Raw genomic sequence first — 13,804 nt, 5'->3', positions numbered from 1 at the left:
AAACTCCTTCCTGTGGGCTGGTGGGTGCCCAACTATGTAAGCTGGTCCTGCTGGAAGTTTCAGAGAGCTGAGGTCTGGTGTTTTCCTATCCCTTTCTGCCTGCTTCTAAGAGTACAGTGAGGAGTGTAACATGTTTATTTTCTCTCCCCTTTCCTGAGACACTACTTAATGGGCAATAGTTAAACAAAATTGTTTTATTTGTATTTTTAGTCTTGGGTTTCTCCCTTAGACAGAGCAGCTCAGAACAATCCTGCAGGTTACTTTTGTTCCTATCTTCCATTTGCAGCATGTGGTCCAGTGTGTGTTTGTCGCCATCCGAACCATCGGAAACATTGTGATTGTCACCACTTTGCTGCAGTTCATGTTTGCCTGCATTGGAGTTCAGTTGTTTAAGGTAAAACCATTGAGCCCATTCATTCATCCATTGCACTGAGCTGTATTATGGGGTGGGAAGAAAAATAGTGTGAAGAAGCCCAATGAAGGGGAGATGGAGTCCTCTGTGTGAAAGGCAAAACATTTAGGGCACTGTCAGTGTTACCTGGGCTCCTGCTACTGGCAGTTCCCCAAAACTGGACCAGGCATATTCAGAACTCCTGCCCTTCATCTAGAATTATAAGAAATCATCAATAACATCACCTTCTTCCCTAAACAGCTTGTGGCATGACTTAGTGCCAGAGAGATGAAGGGGGCTGTTCCAAAGGATTGGTATTTGCAGGCTGTCTACCCCTCATCTTGTAGAGGAAGGGGCATGCCAGATAATTATGGGAGGTTATTCATTCACTTCTTTATGTCTGCTTTTATTTCTTTGCCCTTCACCACCCTTCTGACAAGTGTTCTGCAGCACTCAGTGGTCATGCACCTCAGAAAATACACATAGAAGTACTGTGCAAGCAGATGAAAGCCTGTGCTCTGAGCTACCCAGATGCAGGCAACTCTCAATCCAGTTTGCTCACATCTGCCTGCAAATGAGCATTTAAACATACTCGTAGTTGGTTAAGCAAGTAGTAGATGCAGTCTCCTTGCTACATGATCTGCCCTAACCCTTGCACTGTCAGGAAAGGAAGCTTCATTCCTCTTTCTTCCTTTTCAAGGGCAAGCTGTACAGCTGCACTGATAGCTCCAAGCAGACAGCAGCAGAATGCAGGTGGGTCTGACCTTTCCCAGTTAGCTCCCTTCACTGGCTACCCACTCTCCGGGCCTCATACTGGAAGTGCAGTTCTGCCATGTTCTCTCTCTGCTCTCCATCCACAGAGGGTACTACATTACGTACAAGGATGGTGAGGTCAACCAACCAATGATACAGCCCCGGAGCTGGGAGAACAGCAAGTTTGACTTCGACAACGTCTTGACTGCCATGATGGCACTCTTCACTGTCTCAACCTTTGAGGGCTGGCCAGAGTGAGTGCTTCTTGGACCAGTGCAACACTAGCAATGTCCTCATTCATTTCAAAAGAGAAAATTAAAATGCAGAGCATGGTCTTTCCCATTCTAAGTATTCAAATAAGTCTAAAGCATTAAACATAGCAATAGTAGCAGCAGTCATTGTAATATTATGTACTTTGTAAATTCCTCAGGACCTCCAGGAATTGCTGTTCCTCTACTTGTAAACAGTGCACAGCACTGTCTCTACCTCTTAAAAAATGATTGCCAGTAATAGCAGTGATAGCAATATTTGTTACAAATATTATGTATATAAATGGATATAAAATGCCTGTCAGGCACTTACCAGTGTTCCTAGGTGTTGCAAGTTTCCCAATGGAGCCAGCCCGGCAATATGAAACACAGCAGTGCTATCTCTACCATACGGGCAGACATGGGATGTCTTATCAGGCTGTGCTGTCTGTGCCACCGGGGCCGAGGACTCCCACAGTTCCACTCTGACAGAGTGACATGGACATGCAGGGTATCAGGGGGCTGACCCTCACCTATGTCAGCGGGTGATGCCAACAGCAGTGTTAACAAATGTTAAAAGTGTTGAGATCCCCTTTTCTCGCAAAACTCATTTTCCAACAACAGACTTTCCTGTCTTCTGTTAACTGAAGGGCATGCTTTTGTTTTAAATTTTAATTGTTCAACTATGAAAACATTTCACCCCTGAACAGGTTCAAATGTGTAAACTTAGTAAGACCCGTGTCTTCTCTTTTGCAAGAATTTACACTCAGATCATGCAAGTCTGTGCATCTGTGAGTGAATTAATTTTGATACAAGTAGAAGAAAATCACAGAGTTAAACTTTATAACATCACCTATAAGGCCTCAAGGCAGTTGCAGATTTTCTCTGCATTGGGCTCCTGTTTGCTTTCAGGTTGCTGTATAGGTCCATTGATTCCCACATGGAGGATGTGGGACCCATCTATAATCACAGGGTTGAGATCTCCATCTTCTTTATTATCTACATCATCATCATTGCTTTCTTCATGATGAACATCTTCGTTGGTTTCGTCATCGTCACATTTCAGGAACAAGGAGAACAAGAGTACAAGAACTGTGAGCTGGACAAAAACCAGGTAATTTACAACACCTTGTTGCCTCTAAAGGTAGAAAATACATTGAGAATAAGCATTTAAAAAAGAAACACATACAGAGAGGAACATGTGAAGATAGCTACAAGATAAAACAATAAGCCAGCTTCACTGCCATCTTTCAGGAGTCAGGTAATAAAAATCTTGCTGTAAGATTTGCTCAAGGGACAACATTTACTTTAAAATGTGTGCTGTACCGTTTGGTTCACTGAGGTATTAGATGAGCATGGCAGCATTGTCTGGCCAAAGTAAATGCATATGGAACTCTTCAACAGGTAGAATATGCACATTCAGGTTATGACTTGAAAGAAATTCTTCTACCAAGCATTTTCATTTTAATCAAAAACTTGAAACATGTATTTTTATTAAATTTGGAGGTAGCTGACCAACCCTGTATTTTGGGTTTGAGTTTTAAATCTACCCTGCCTCTTTCACAGCGCCAGTGTGTAGAATATGCCCTGAAAGCCCGGCCCCTGAGGAGATACATCCCTAAAAACCAGTACCAGTACAAAGTTTGGTATGTGGTCAACTCCACCTATTTTGAATACCTGATGTTCGTTCTGATCCTGCTGAACACCATCTGCCTGGCCATGCAAGTAAGTAAGCAAGCAGAAAACCTTACAGGTGATGAATTATTAGACTTTGTTGGGGAAAATATAGAAACGGCTGAGGCTGAGACCTACTTGCACCTTCACACCATGTATTGAGGGAGAGGGACAGGGACATGATAAAAACCATTGTACCATGTTCACTCCTGATGACATTTAGTTAAAATGAGGAATCTGCCTGTCGTCCTCTTCCTGCTAATATCTGACGCTTTCAACAATTCTAAGTCCTTAAAAACAAACAAATGAAAAAACCCAACAGTTATATTACAGCCCAATTTAGTGGCCACTATAATTACAAGTGACTTCTCAATTCTGACTTGTCTTGTATGAAATGCAGCAATAAGCCACTCACCTGAAATGTGAATTCTAAATCTGGGGCTTTTCTGTGTTAAAAAGTAGAGAGCAAATATTTTGACAAACAAGGCAATCAAGGAAACTGGGGATAGAGGGTAGGAAGGCCCTAGTATCTCCTTTATTCTGTATTAATAACCATAGAAACTGCCTAGAAAGAATCTCTAGAGGCCATGTTGTCTAGTCCATCACCTAAAGGCAGGATCAGCTCCACCTGAAGCATTTCTTGATAAGTGTTTGCCTACTGATGCTACTGATTGCCTTACTACCTGCTGTGCTGTGCATTCATTTTCCTTACTGTGGGAAGGTTTTCCAAACATCAAATGTGAATCCATCAAAGAAACATTTGCAGCTGGATCTACAAGAATAGCAAATAGAGGTGGTAGATCACCACGTGGAGGTGGAACAGCAGTAAAGGGGAAGGAGTCAAAACCTTTACTAAGTAGCCAGCTTACAAAAAAAGAAGTCTTAGCTCCTTTCAGTCAGGAAATGGGCCCTCATAGACACAAACTGGTCTGTACATTTCCCCAAGTCTGTACTTTCCTGGCTTGTTCCTTCCAGTCTGTCTCTGCCCAAGGCCTTTCTCACCTCCCTTTCATTTTCAGTTGGTCCCAGACTCCCAGACTGCTAAGCCTATCTCTGCACTCCCAGTTTGCTTGGCCACTCAAGCCCTGTTCTCTTCTATGCTCTGTCTGCTTAAGAGCTAGTCTGCCTGTCATTTTCTTCCCTAAAACCCATTCTTCCCCCTCAGCCAGTCAGTCTCTGAACTCTCTTCCCTGGCTGGTCAGTGGCCCAGACAGTTCAGATTCCCATGCCTCAACCAGTCCTTCTCTTCTCCTCACTACACAGACTCCCAGTTGCAGTTACCCCTCCATGGACCTCCTTTCTGGTCTCTCTCTGCCCTTTCCATTTGATTGTCTGCTACAATTTGTTCCCTTCTCTAGTTTGTCCCTTACTGTGAGTCCAACTCCCCTTGCACTCCTACACCAACTTTTCTTTTGACGTTAGCATCCCACCACTACATTTTCCACTGGATCCATCCCAGTCTGCCCCACTCCCAGCCTCCCACCAAAACTAGCCTCAATTTCCTACTACTCACTAACAGTCTAAGTCTATATTCACAGTCAATTTTCACCTTATTTTCTCTTGCTGTCTCCAGTCCAATCTCACTAGATTTCTTGACTTACCTACTTTTTCTTCATCTGGTCTAGCTCTTTCCCGTCCCCATTGAAAAGGCTTCCTCTGCTGTCTTGCCTAAGGTACCAATAAAGGAGTGAGGCAGCATGAGCACAAGAAAGTGCTCTGCTCTCAGCTGAAGTATCTACTGCCCTGCTGTCATGAAGTGATAGAGAGGGACTAGTATGTTCACTCTGAAGCTTTGAAGCGTGCTCAGTTGCTGTGACAATAGTACATGCCCAGGGCAGGTAGAGCTAGAAGCTGTGAAATGTTTCTGAGCCCACAGGCAGGACAGCATCTCTGGAGATTCTAGGGAGTCTATATCCATCTTGAGAAAAGTATAGTTTTTCAACAGCTTATACTGTGGCCAGATTTGGGTCAAAAATTTTAATGGACAGCAAACACAAAAGCCACATTCCACTAAATTTGCAAGTTTTTAAGCAGAGTCCTGCAGGCACTAGAGTCTTTCAAGGAAAATGTTACAAGAAATTTTGAAAATGCCTCAACAATATATTTTTCCCTGGCCTGGTTTTCAGCTGCAGCTGAATTGTTTTAACTGAAACTCCTTTAAATCAATCACCCTGAGTCAATGCAGAATATGAAAATTCACCCCAGCTGGTTAAAGTTTATCGAAGCTAGGCAACTACAAATGGGGTCTTATAACATGAACTGGAAGATGACCTTAGAATAAGGCAGTGCAATCAGTCTCAAGTATAATGATCTGGAAATAGGGATATGAAGAGTGAGGTGGCAACATTTGCAGAAGACACTACTTCAATTAATCAATAAAAGATGGAGAGTAACTTCATAAGATCTTAATAAAGTTAAGTGAATGGGTAGCATGATTGCAAATTTAATTCAGAGTTGACAAATGCAAGATAATGCATATCGGAAAGATATGATTTGAGCTGCTCGTGTACTTTGCAGAATCCTGAATTAAGTGTAATTACTTGGGGAATGGCTTGGTATCATTATGAACAGCTCAGTGAAACCCCTGTTCACTGTGCAGTAGCAATCAAACAAAAAAGTAATCTAAGTGTTAGGGAAGGCTGAGATAACAAACACAATTGGAGACTGTCTTGTACCATTATACAAATTTACAATAAGCCCTCAACTGGAATGATAAGTGTGATTTTGGTAGACCCTACTCAAAAAGATTTTTTTAAAAAGATAGGAGATCCAGAGCCAGATGGCAAAAATGGCTGGAGGTATGGAAATGCTTATGTGTGAAGGGAGATGGGAATTCTAATTTGAAAAAATGGAGCATGCTGGGGTTTTCTTTAGAGAACCTTAACATAAAGGGAGATCAGGAGGGGCCCTGTGGATTCCTAACTAGCTGATGTCTGTTCCTCACGCTGCTACCGGGATGCTATTTTTCAGCACTACGGTCAGAGCTGCATGTTCAAGGAAGCCATGAATATCCTCAACATGCTCTTCACTGGCCTCTTCACTGTTGAGATGGTCCTGAAATTAATCGCCTTCAAACCCAAGGTAGGTCCTATAGGTGTAGAGTTTCCTGGCCTCTGTGTGTGTGTGCATGTGTGCGGGGCAGCTGTGAGGAGAAGGAGGAGGTGAAACTTTCTGATCTATTACCCCACCAATAACTGAGCTGGACAGTTGCTCTCTGGATTGGAGTCTCACATATATTTAATAACTTTTCCACTGGAGAGTAGACACACTCCAAAAAAAAAAAAAAAAAAAAGGCAACACCTGCTAATAGAGAAGGTTCCTAGTTCTCTGTTTTCATTACGTTATAACAGTGACACTGTGTTAAGGCTATAACATGTTTTCCTTTCTGAATGTTATTCTAATGCTCTCTCTGACTTTCCTTAAATAAATTACAAATAGCATCCCATGATTAGTCTCCTGGCCCAAGTGAAGTTAATCAAGCATGACTCATTTTGAGTTATGAGCATTGGAAAAAAATGTTTCTTCTGGGAGGGCTACATCTCAACGATGGTTTGGATTGCTTTAGTTTTGAATTTAAGAAGTCATTGATAATATTCAGTACTCCAGCACGTCCTGTCTGAAAGGGTTGTCCTTTCCATTGGGCCATTGCGTTCTGCTAGTATAGCTGCACCATGGGGTATGATTATAACCTACAAGCTCTTCCAACTAAGTTGGTACAGCTGCTACAGGACAAGGACAAAGATTCTGACCTCACATAATTTAAGATTACACAAGGCTTTCTTCTTTGGAGTTTAAATTCAGTCGTGTGTCATAAGGAGTTGAATCCAGATACCTAAACACAGGTACCTTATGCCATTTCATATCTTCAACAATACCTTGACACATGGGGTTGTATCTTAAAGGATACCTCAATACATTGGGGTTGGCAAATACTGTCTGAAGCATCAGTTACGACATTGGTAAAGGTGAGAACAATCGTATCTGACAGTCATGCTTGTCTTTCGTGTTAAACATTTAGGGGATAACTGAAGTTAAGAGCTCCTCCCAGCTCTGACCTAACATCTTCCTCATCCTCAGCTCAGAAAATTTGCTCTCCAATTCTACTGAATTTGGTCTTACTTTTTCTCATTAACTCTGTGTTGACTTTACTTCCACCCAGCCTCTCTCCCTCTTCCACACTTTCTATGACCTTCTTAGAGTCACAATTTTATTTTTTTCCTGAGCCCAATATCACTATCCTGTCTTAGATGTAGTTCTCTTGAAAGTTAGGAGCATCTTGTGCAGTCCTGGTGAATACTGATTTTTTTGTGTGAGATCTCAAACACTGTCTTGGGAAACTTTTAAGTATCATCATCTGTTTCAGAAGGAATTGTAATTTTCAGGAGGGATCTACCTTTCACTTTTGAGATTTCACCATGTCTATTAGCAAGCAAATCTTCTGGGACTTTGTAAAAATATTACCTGCACACTATATGCCTAGAAACGTATCTCACAGGCTTCGTAATGTTCTTCTGATTTCATGGTTCTACTTTACAGGAGATTATTAACTTTGAGAAAGATGAAGTTCTCAGCAGAATTTGGTTTGAGCATTTAGGGAGAAAGGTCAACAAGTTGAGCTGAAATATTGAGCTCTGTACATATACAAGGAAGGCTTTACCTGACATGGTTGCCTCTAACAGTAAGGAATTGGCATTGATAATATTGGAGGTCCTTTCTACTTCCTGTGTTTTGCTTTCCTGTGTTCAATCTCCTTTCAGGTTTTGCTGCACAACGAAGTATTAAACAAAATCAACTGAGGGTAAACATGTATCCTCTGGATAGCAAAACATTGGAACAGATTACCTAAAGAGATTGTGGAATCTCCATAATTTGAGGTTTTAAGGTTAAGTTAGGGGGACCTTTCATTAGAAACAGTTTAGGAATGTATGATCTGCCTTGAGGCAGGGGAATGGACTAGACCATCTCACAAGGTCCCTCTCAGCCCAATTTTCCATGATTCTGTAATTTCCAAACTAAATCCCCAGCTACTACACTATAGTAAAAGTGAGAATATAAAAGAAGTTTTCCTTGTGACTAGAATAGTAGAGTCTTACTAAAGTCCTCTCAACTAAGGATCAGACAACAACTTCAGGTTGGGTCCTGCCCATCCTGAAAGAATAGCCAGCAAAAAGAATAAATCTGTTTCAAATCCTAGTCTGGCCTGTATGTCAAAACCAGTACTAACTCTTAAACTGCTATTTTAATTAAATACCTTCAGGAAAAAAAAAAAAAAAGAAAAAGAAAAAGAAAAAAAGGAACCACAGGATTTACAGGGAAGAAAAACAGGAATGAACTTGTGAAAATAACTAATACAGCAAAAAGACTTGCCTCCAGCAGTATGTTCACACTGGATTATGTCAAGTACCAGTTCAGTGACTCAAGTTTGGAAACATCAAAATTCCTTGTGTAACTTGCCATTGTCTGTTCCGTACAAGGATTTGGCCTGCAGCCTTCTTTCCGTGCTCCATATTGACTCAACCTGCTCTCCAGAGAAGGAAACCCCCTCTCCCAGATGACCACTTGGACTGATGTGGACCAACACTGGGGGACATAATCTGCTTCTCTTTAGGTAGCACATTGGCACTGAAGCTGAATTTGCCTAGAATATGTCCTGATGTGGGAGTCTCCCAGCACGGAGAAAGTTGCTACCTCAGCCCTCTGCTTGGCCAGACTTTGTGTTCTCCTATCACTCAAGGTATAAGAACAAACTACATTTGCAGATGGAGGTTGTCCCCAGGAACAACAGCTGGAAAAGTCCAAAAGGATTTCATTGTCACCTAGGTGAACATCACTACAGCACAGCCATCATCCTCTCCCCTCTAACCACACAAGTCCCTCAGACAAAGAAGATGCCAAGTGATATTAGTGTTTCCAAGTTGTGAAATGGCAAGATTAAATGCTCATGAGATCTCTGCTGAAGACAGATTTGTCTGCTATTTCCTGAGCAATAAAACACAAACCAGCCTTTGTTTAAGCTGCTTTGTCTCGTTTTGAATTTGTGCCCAAACATCACTCTTTTCTCTCTGAAGAGTACCCTAAAATGAGGGAGCTGTGAGATTTATGACTGACAATAAGAAAGCAGGAAACTTGGTTAGCTGAAGGTGGTGTGTCCTCGCAACAAGCCCCAGGAGAATGTGGCAGAACAGAACTGAGCACAGAAGTGAAGCTGGTAAAATTCGCTCTGTTTTCTCCAACTTTGTGGTGCTTAACCCAGCAGTGGGTGCTGCAGCTAACCCTCAACTACAGCAAGCAATGCAGTAACTGACTTGTAACTCTGAAGCAGCCACCACAGAGCTCTCCCTTGCACAGCCGCTTCCTAAAGGCACCTTGGAATGAATGGTCTGCAGCAGCAACAGAGGATCATGGTTTTCTCCATCTGTGCAAGGTAGAACAAGCTGCTGTTTATTCATACCTTTACCAGAGAGAATTGCTAATGGAAATGGGACAGATCTCTGAGGTACTCAGAGCTGCTATTGCCCTGCCTTCTTGCAGAAGTCACCACAGGGATGTGCCCATGCAGAACAGCTTTGGGGGAAGCCTAATATGCAGAGTTCCTGCTGCAGGCAGTGGTGTGGCAATCACTATTATATGAAGTAATATAATGCACTACAGCGCTACCCGTGTATTACATGCATAACAGCAGAAAACGTGGCAGCCTCTGGATAGAGTTTTTACTGTATCCAGGTTTTTTTTCTTCACTTCCAATCTGTGAGGAGACATGTCCTTCTTATTTGCTACTCTTGACAGTAAAGGTGAAAAAAAGCAAACACAGTCAGTTGCACAGACATTAAGTAGGACCACATATCTGCCTGACTGCAAAGAATCAGCATGGATAATCCAGCCCTGCAACTAGTTCTTGTGCTAAGAGCAAGGATTTACTCATTGTAAGGCCAGCTGTAGGAATAAGGAGCCAAGTCTGAGTCAGGGCTCATCTCCTAACACTTACAGAAAGTATGTGAAGGGGGTACAAAGACAAGGGCTTTCCTAACTAAACATACTGTTACTGTTGAGATTGGTTGCTCTAGTCAGCAAGTCCCTTTGATACCTGTCCTTTTTATTGGCCATCTTCTGTGAACAGTGTTTTGGTTTGTTTAGTTTCCAGGGAGGCTACAGAGAAAGAGGGGTGCGTTAACTGGAGCAGCTGCTGCTGGTGTAGATAGTGCATGCCAGGCAGGGACAAGGCCAGCCTCTGAAAACCCCAGTGTTTCTGTGTGGCGCATTTTCTGGAGGAGAGGATCAGTTATCCCAGGTTTTTTGCAGGATAAATCTAAGCACTGTGTAAGACACCTCATCTATGTCTGATGCAGTCTTGACAGGAGGGTGTGCTAACAGTGAGCAAGAGAGTTTTGGGATGATTAGGGCTGCTGATAAAGAAAACATCCACTACATGCCCTGCATCTCCTTACAGAGTATTAATGTGCTGCTCTGAAGCAAAGCTCCCAAATGGACCTGAGTGTTTGTCTTGGCTGACGTTCTTAAACTGATTCAAGACTAGTTACTTCAAAGAGACAGACAGTCTAAAAGTAATGCTGTTGAGCCAAGGCCTTTTGCTGCTTTGTTTTTCTAATTTTATAAATTCTCCAGCCAGTCTGGTGAGCTATTTTCCAGTTCCTATGTGGACCAAGCTGCTGCTGCTTGGTGTTTTTTCCAGAGAAAACTACTAAAGGGAATGAGAGGTGCTGTGCTGTCTGGGGTGCTCACAGCTACCACTGTCCTAGCTTCTTAAAGAAAAAATCCCCACAAGCACCAGTCCATGAAGGACCGGCTGCTCTACAAAACCTCCCTGGGGTTTATCTTTTCAACTCGAAGACAGTGACTTAAAATTCCTATTCATATGAAGCTGCGCCATCTGTCAACGTATGTGCTAATATGGGGATGGATATTCCTCCAGGAATTTCAGATGTTTCCAGGTCCCTGGAATGGACTGTTTTACTGATGAACCACATCTACTTTTTCTTTCAGGAAACATTTCATCTATCCCCTTATTAGCTAGGGCAGGACTAGTAATCTGAGAGCAATTAATTTTCTGCCGCTGTCCCTGTCATCTCAAACTGGGGAAGACATACCAGTGGAACTACTCCCATGCATAAAGTAAAGCACATGTTCATCTATTTTGTCAAATCCAGGTCTGTGTGTGGAAAGGGAATCTTCGGGATTTCCTCTGTGGAATTATGACTGTCAGAGAGACTACAGATCACAAGTCTATTCCATTTACCAGACACTGTCAGCACCTTTCTTCCCTGGGTGTTTATGGATGTTACTTGTAAAGCAGCCTGTAACAACGCCATCTGTCCTGCCTCAGATAGTTAGTTCAGTACCTCATTTATCACTACTACTTTACTCTGAATCCTTGCAATTCTTTAATGTCATTTTCATGTAGCTGAGTTCAGACTTCTGTGCACTGTTTCAAACAAGTTTCACATTCAGCACAAGGCATATAATCCCATGTGATCCCAGGAAGAGCTATGACCCTTTGAGTAGTGGAAGTCATGAGTGTCGCCCATGGTTATTTCTTAGTCTCCATTTACTGATGGATTTATGCGTCCTCGGTGTTTCTTTATCCCCTGACGCATTTGCCATTCTGTATTCCTCTTTAAGCTCCTCTCAATCAGCATTTATCATGCATCTGATGCACTGATATCTCTTCTCAAACTTGCAAAATGACTCTTTGTTCCCTTTTTACTACTCCATTTCTCGTACATTTATGCCTATAAACAGATCTTTGAGCAGCCTCTCCTGAAGTCACACTGGCTGCTTCATATTACTTGCATACTTCTTTCTCAACATAACCATAATCTGTCATTCCTTGGTCAGTGTAGAGGGTTCAGCATTTCCACAAACAACTGAAATTTATATCCAATCTATCCCCTTGCACCACAGAAACAAGGTTGGTTAATTTTGGAAATCTAATGCTTTTTATACTTCTTCAGTCTAGTACTTTTAGAAATACCTGTATAGCTTAGGATGCTGCCCTGGTATCATTCATCACAGTGTTTTATTTCTCCAGCTTATATGGAGAAAGCAAAGTACAGACATTCTGCACTGATACAAAAATGTCAGGAAAATGGGTTACAATTGAGTGGGTTTTGATTCAGCACAGAAAAACACTTCAGGTCCATCCAACAGACATAGGAATTGTATTTAGTTAAAAATCACATGGTCTGGGATGAACTATGGTGGTCTAAATTAGTAGTTTAGGTTGTGTAAGTATATGTGAGCCCATGGTGCAGGCAGCTGCCTCCCTGTCATGGAGTTTGGCCACACCATTCTGGTTGTCAAATAGCTCTTACTTTGCAGATTTTCTCTGCTGGTTTTGGCAGGTTCTTAACCTAAGTAGTCATCTAGTTGTTTCCTCTCCTCAGCTTCAGTATTACCCTTTCTGTTTTGGAGGGGCAGCATCTAGACATGGAGTATTTGCTGACTGAGTCATCTACCCAGTGCAATGGGAAGGGCTGTCTCCAACCACCACACTGCCTTTGGCTGGAACAAGTGTTTTGAAAGGCAAAAGAAGGGGTGAGAAAGCTACTATGTTTCAGGATCTGTGGGTGGGGAAAAAAAATATCCCATTCAACAAAAAAGAAGAGTGAGCTCTGTTTGATGTTGGGTAAGAAATAATGAGCATGGAGAGAGCTAGGAATAGTCAGGTAAGAGAGTGTGTGAACTGAAGAAAGTGAGAGAACTAAACAAACAGGAAGGACCATGTCTGGGGGGGGAAAGAGAGAAACCAAACCTGGAGGGGAGGAAAAGCCATACACAGGTAATGGAGAGTGGGAATGGACAGAATATCCTTAAAGGCATATAGAAAAAAAATAAACCGAAGACCCTGAAAGAGGAAAGTATTAACAAAATGAAGAAAGAAACGATTGGACAAAAAATGATGCAAGGAAAAGAAAAACAGAAACAGGGCTGAAAGGAAAAGTAAACATGGAAAGGGATTTTTAGAAAATTAAAAACTGAATTAAAACCCATAGCTTTTAAGCTAATGAACATCTTTTTGTGCTTCTACATTTTATTGAAGTTCTCTGGCAGACATCCCAGGTCTCCACGTTCAAACACATCAGTATCTCAGCCACAGAGCTTCCCTGTATACTGTCTCATGAGAATAATTTGCAAAAAAAGTTGGGGGCAATATATTTCCCTACTTCTGTGAATTAATCTCAGCCCTGTTGCAAAATGCATCAGCATCTTACCCCAGAAATGCTTTCCTTTTTCACCCCAAATTTTTTTCTGGGTGAAGTCTGAACATACTGTATATTCTTCTGGATCTTCTGTATAGCCAGTAGCCCAGATGGAGTTAATCTCAGCTGCTCCGACAATCCCAGCAGCCATATGACCAGAAATCCCTGACATCTCTGTAGCGCACGACCAGACACTGCATTGTATGCATGCAGTCAGTCTGAGGCTCTCAAGGAATTGCTGAATCAGGCTCAAGGGGTTTGGAAATACACTAGAAAAGGGAAAAAATCTTAACCCCTCATTAATCGCTCCTCTGCTTTCTCTTTACTGTGATTACCTGTCTGCCAGGAGTTTCACGCATTTTGCATAGCATAGATATCATGTGGAGATTTGACCATATAGTCTTTCATGTTCTCAGGTCTGGGACAAAGAATGAGCCCCTTTTCTAAGTCCTTTCTGCAAAAGTACTAAAAGTACTGTAGGTCAGAGCAGCGTGCTTAGGTGACTTTGATGTGAAGAAATA

General features: G+C 42.1%; 1 protein-coding gene across 4 annotated transcripts in view; it reads left to right on the top strand.

Moving 5' to 3' along the window:
- CACNA1C (calcium voltage-gated channel subunit alpha1 C) overlaps window positions 1-13,804 on the top strand; it is a 498,947-nt gene that overhangs the window by 415,492 nt on the left and 69,651 nt on the right. For all 4 annotated transcript variants that reach the window (XM_052789484.1, XM_052789488.1, XM_052789485.1 and 1 more), the window contains 6 exons: window positions 287-394; window positions 1,092-1,144; window positions 1,252-1,398; window positions 2,305-2,506; window positions 2,959-3,117; window positions 6,037-6,147. In XM_052789484.1, the coding sequence (XP_052645444.1) occupies window positions 287-394; window positions 1,092-1,144; window positions 1,252-1,398; window positions 2,305-2,506; window positions 2,959-3,117; window positions 6,037-6,147 (780 nt within the window). The remainder of the gene's footprint in view (window positions 1-286; window positions 395-1,091; window positions 1,145-1,251; window positions 1,399-2,304; window positions 2,507-2,958; window positions 3,118-6,036; window positions 6,148-13,804) is intronic.

This window comes from Harpia harpyja, chromosome 6 (genome assembly GCF_026419915.1).
Source record: "Harpia harpyja isolate bHarHar1 chromosome 6, bHarHar1 primary haplotype, whole genome shotgun sequence".
In the NCBI taxonomy this organism is placed as follows: Eukaryota; Metazoa; Chordata; class Aves; order Accipitriformes; family Accipitridae; genus Harpia; species Harpia harpyja.
Note: the sequence above shows the minus strand (reverse complement) of the source record. Positions and strands in the feature narration are given on the sequence as shown.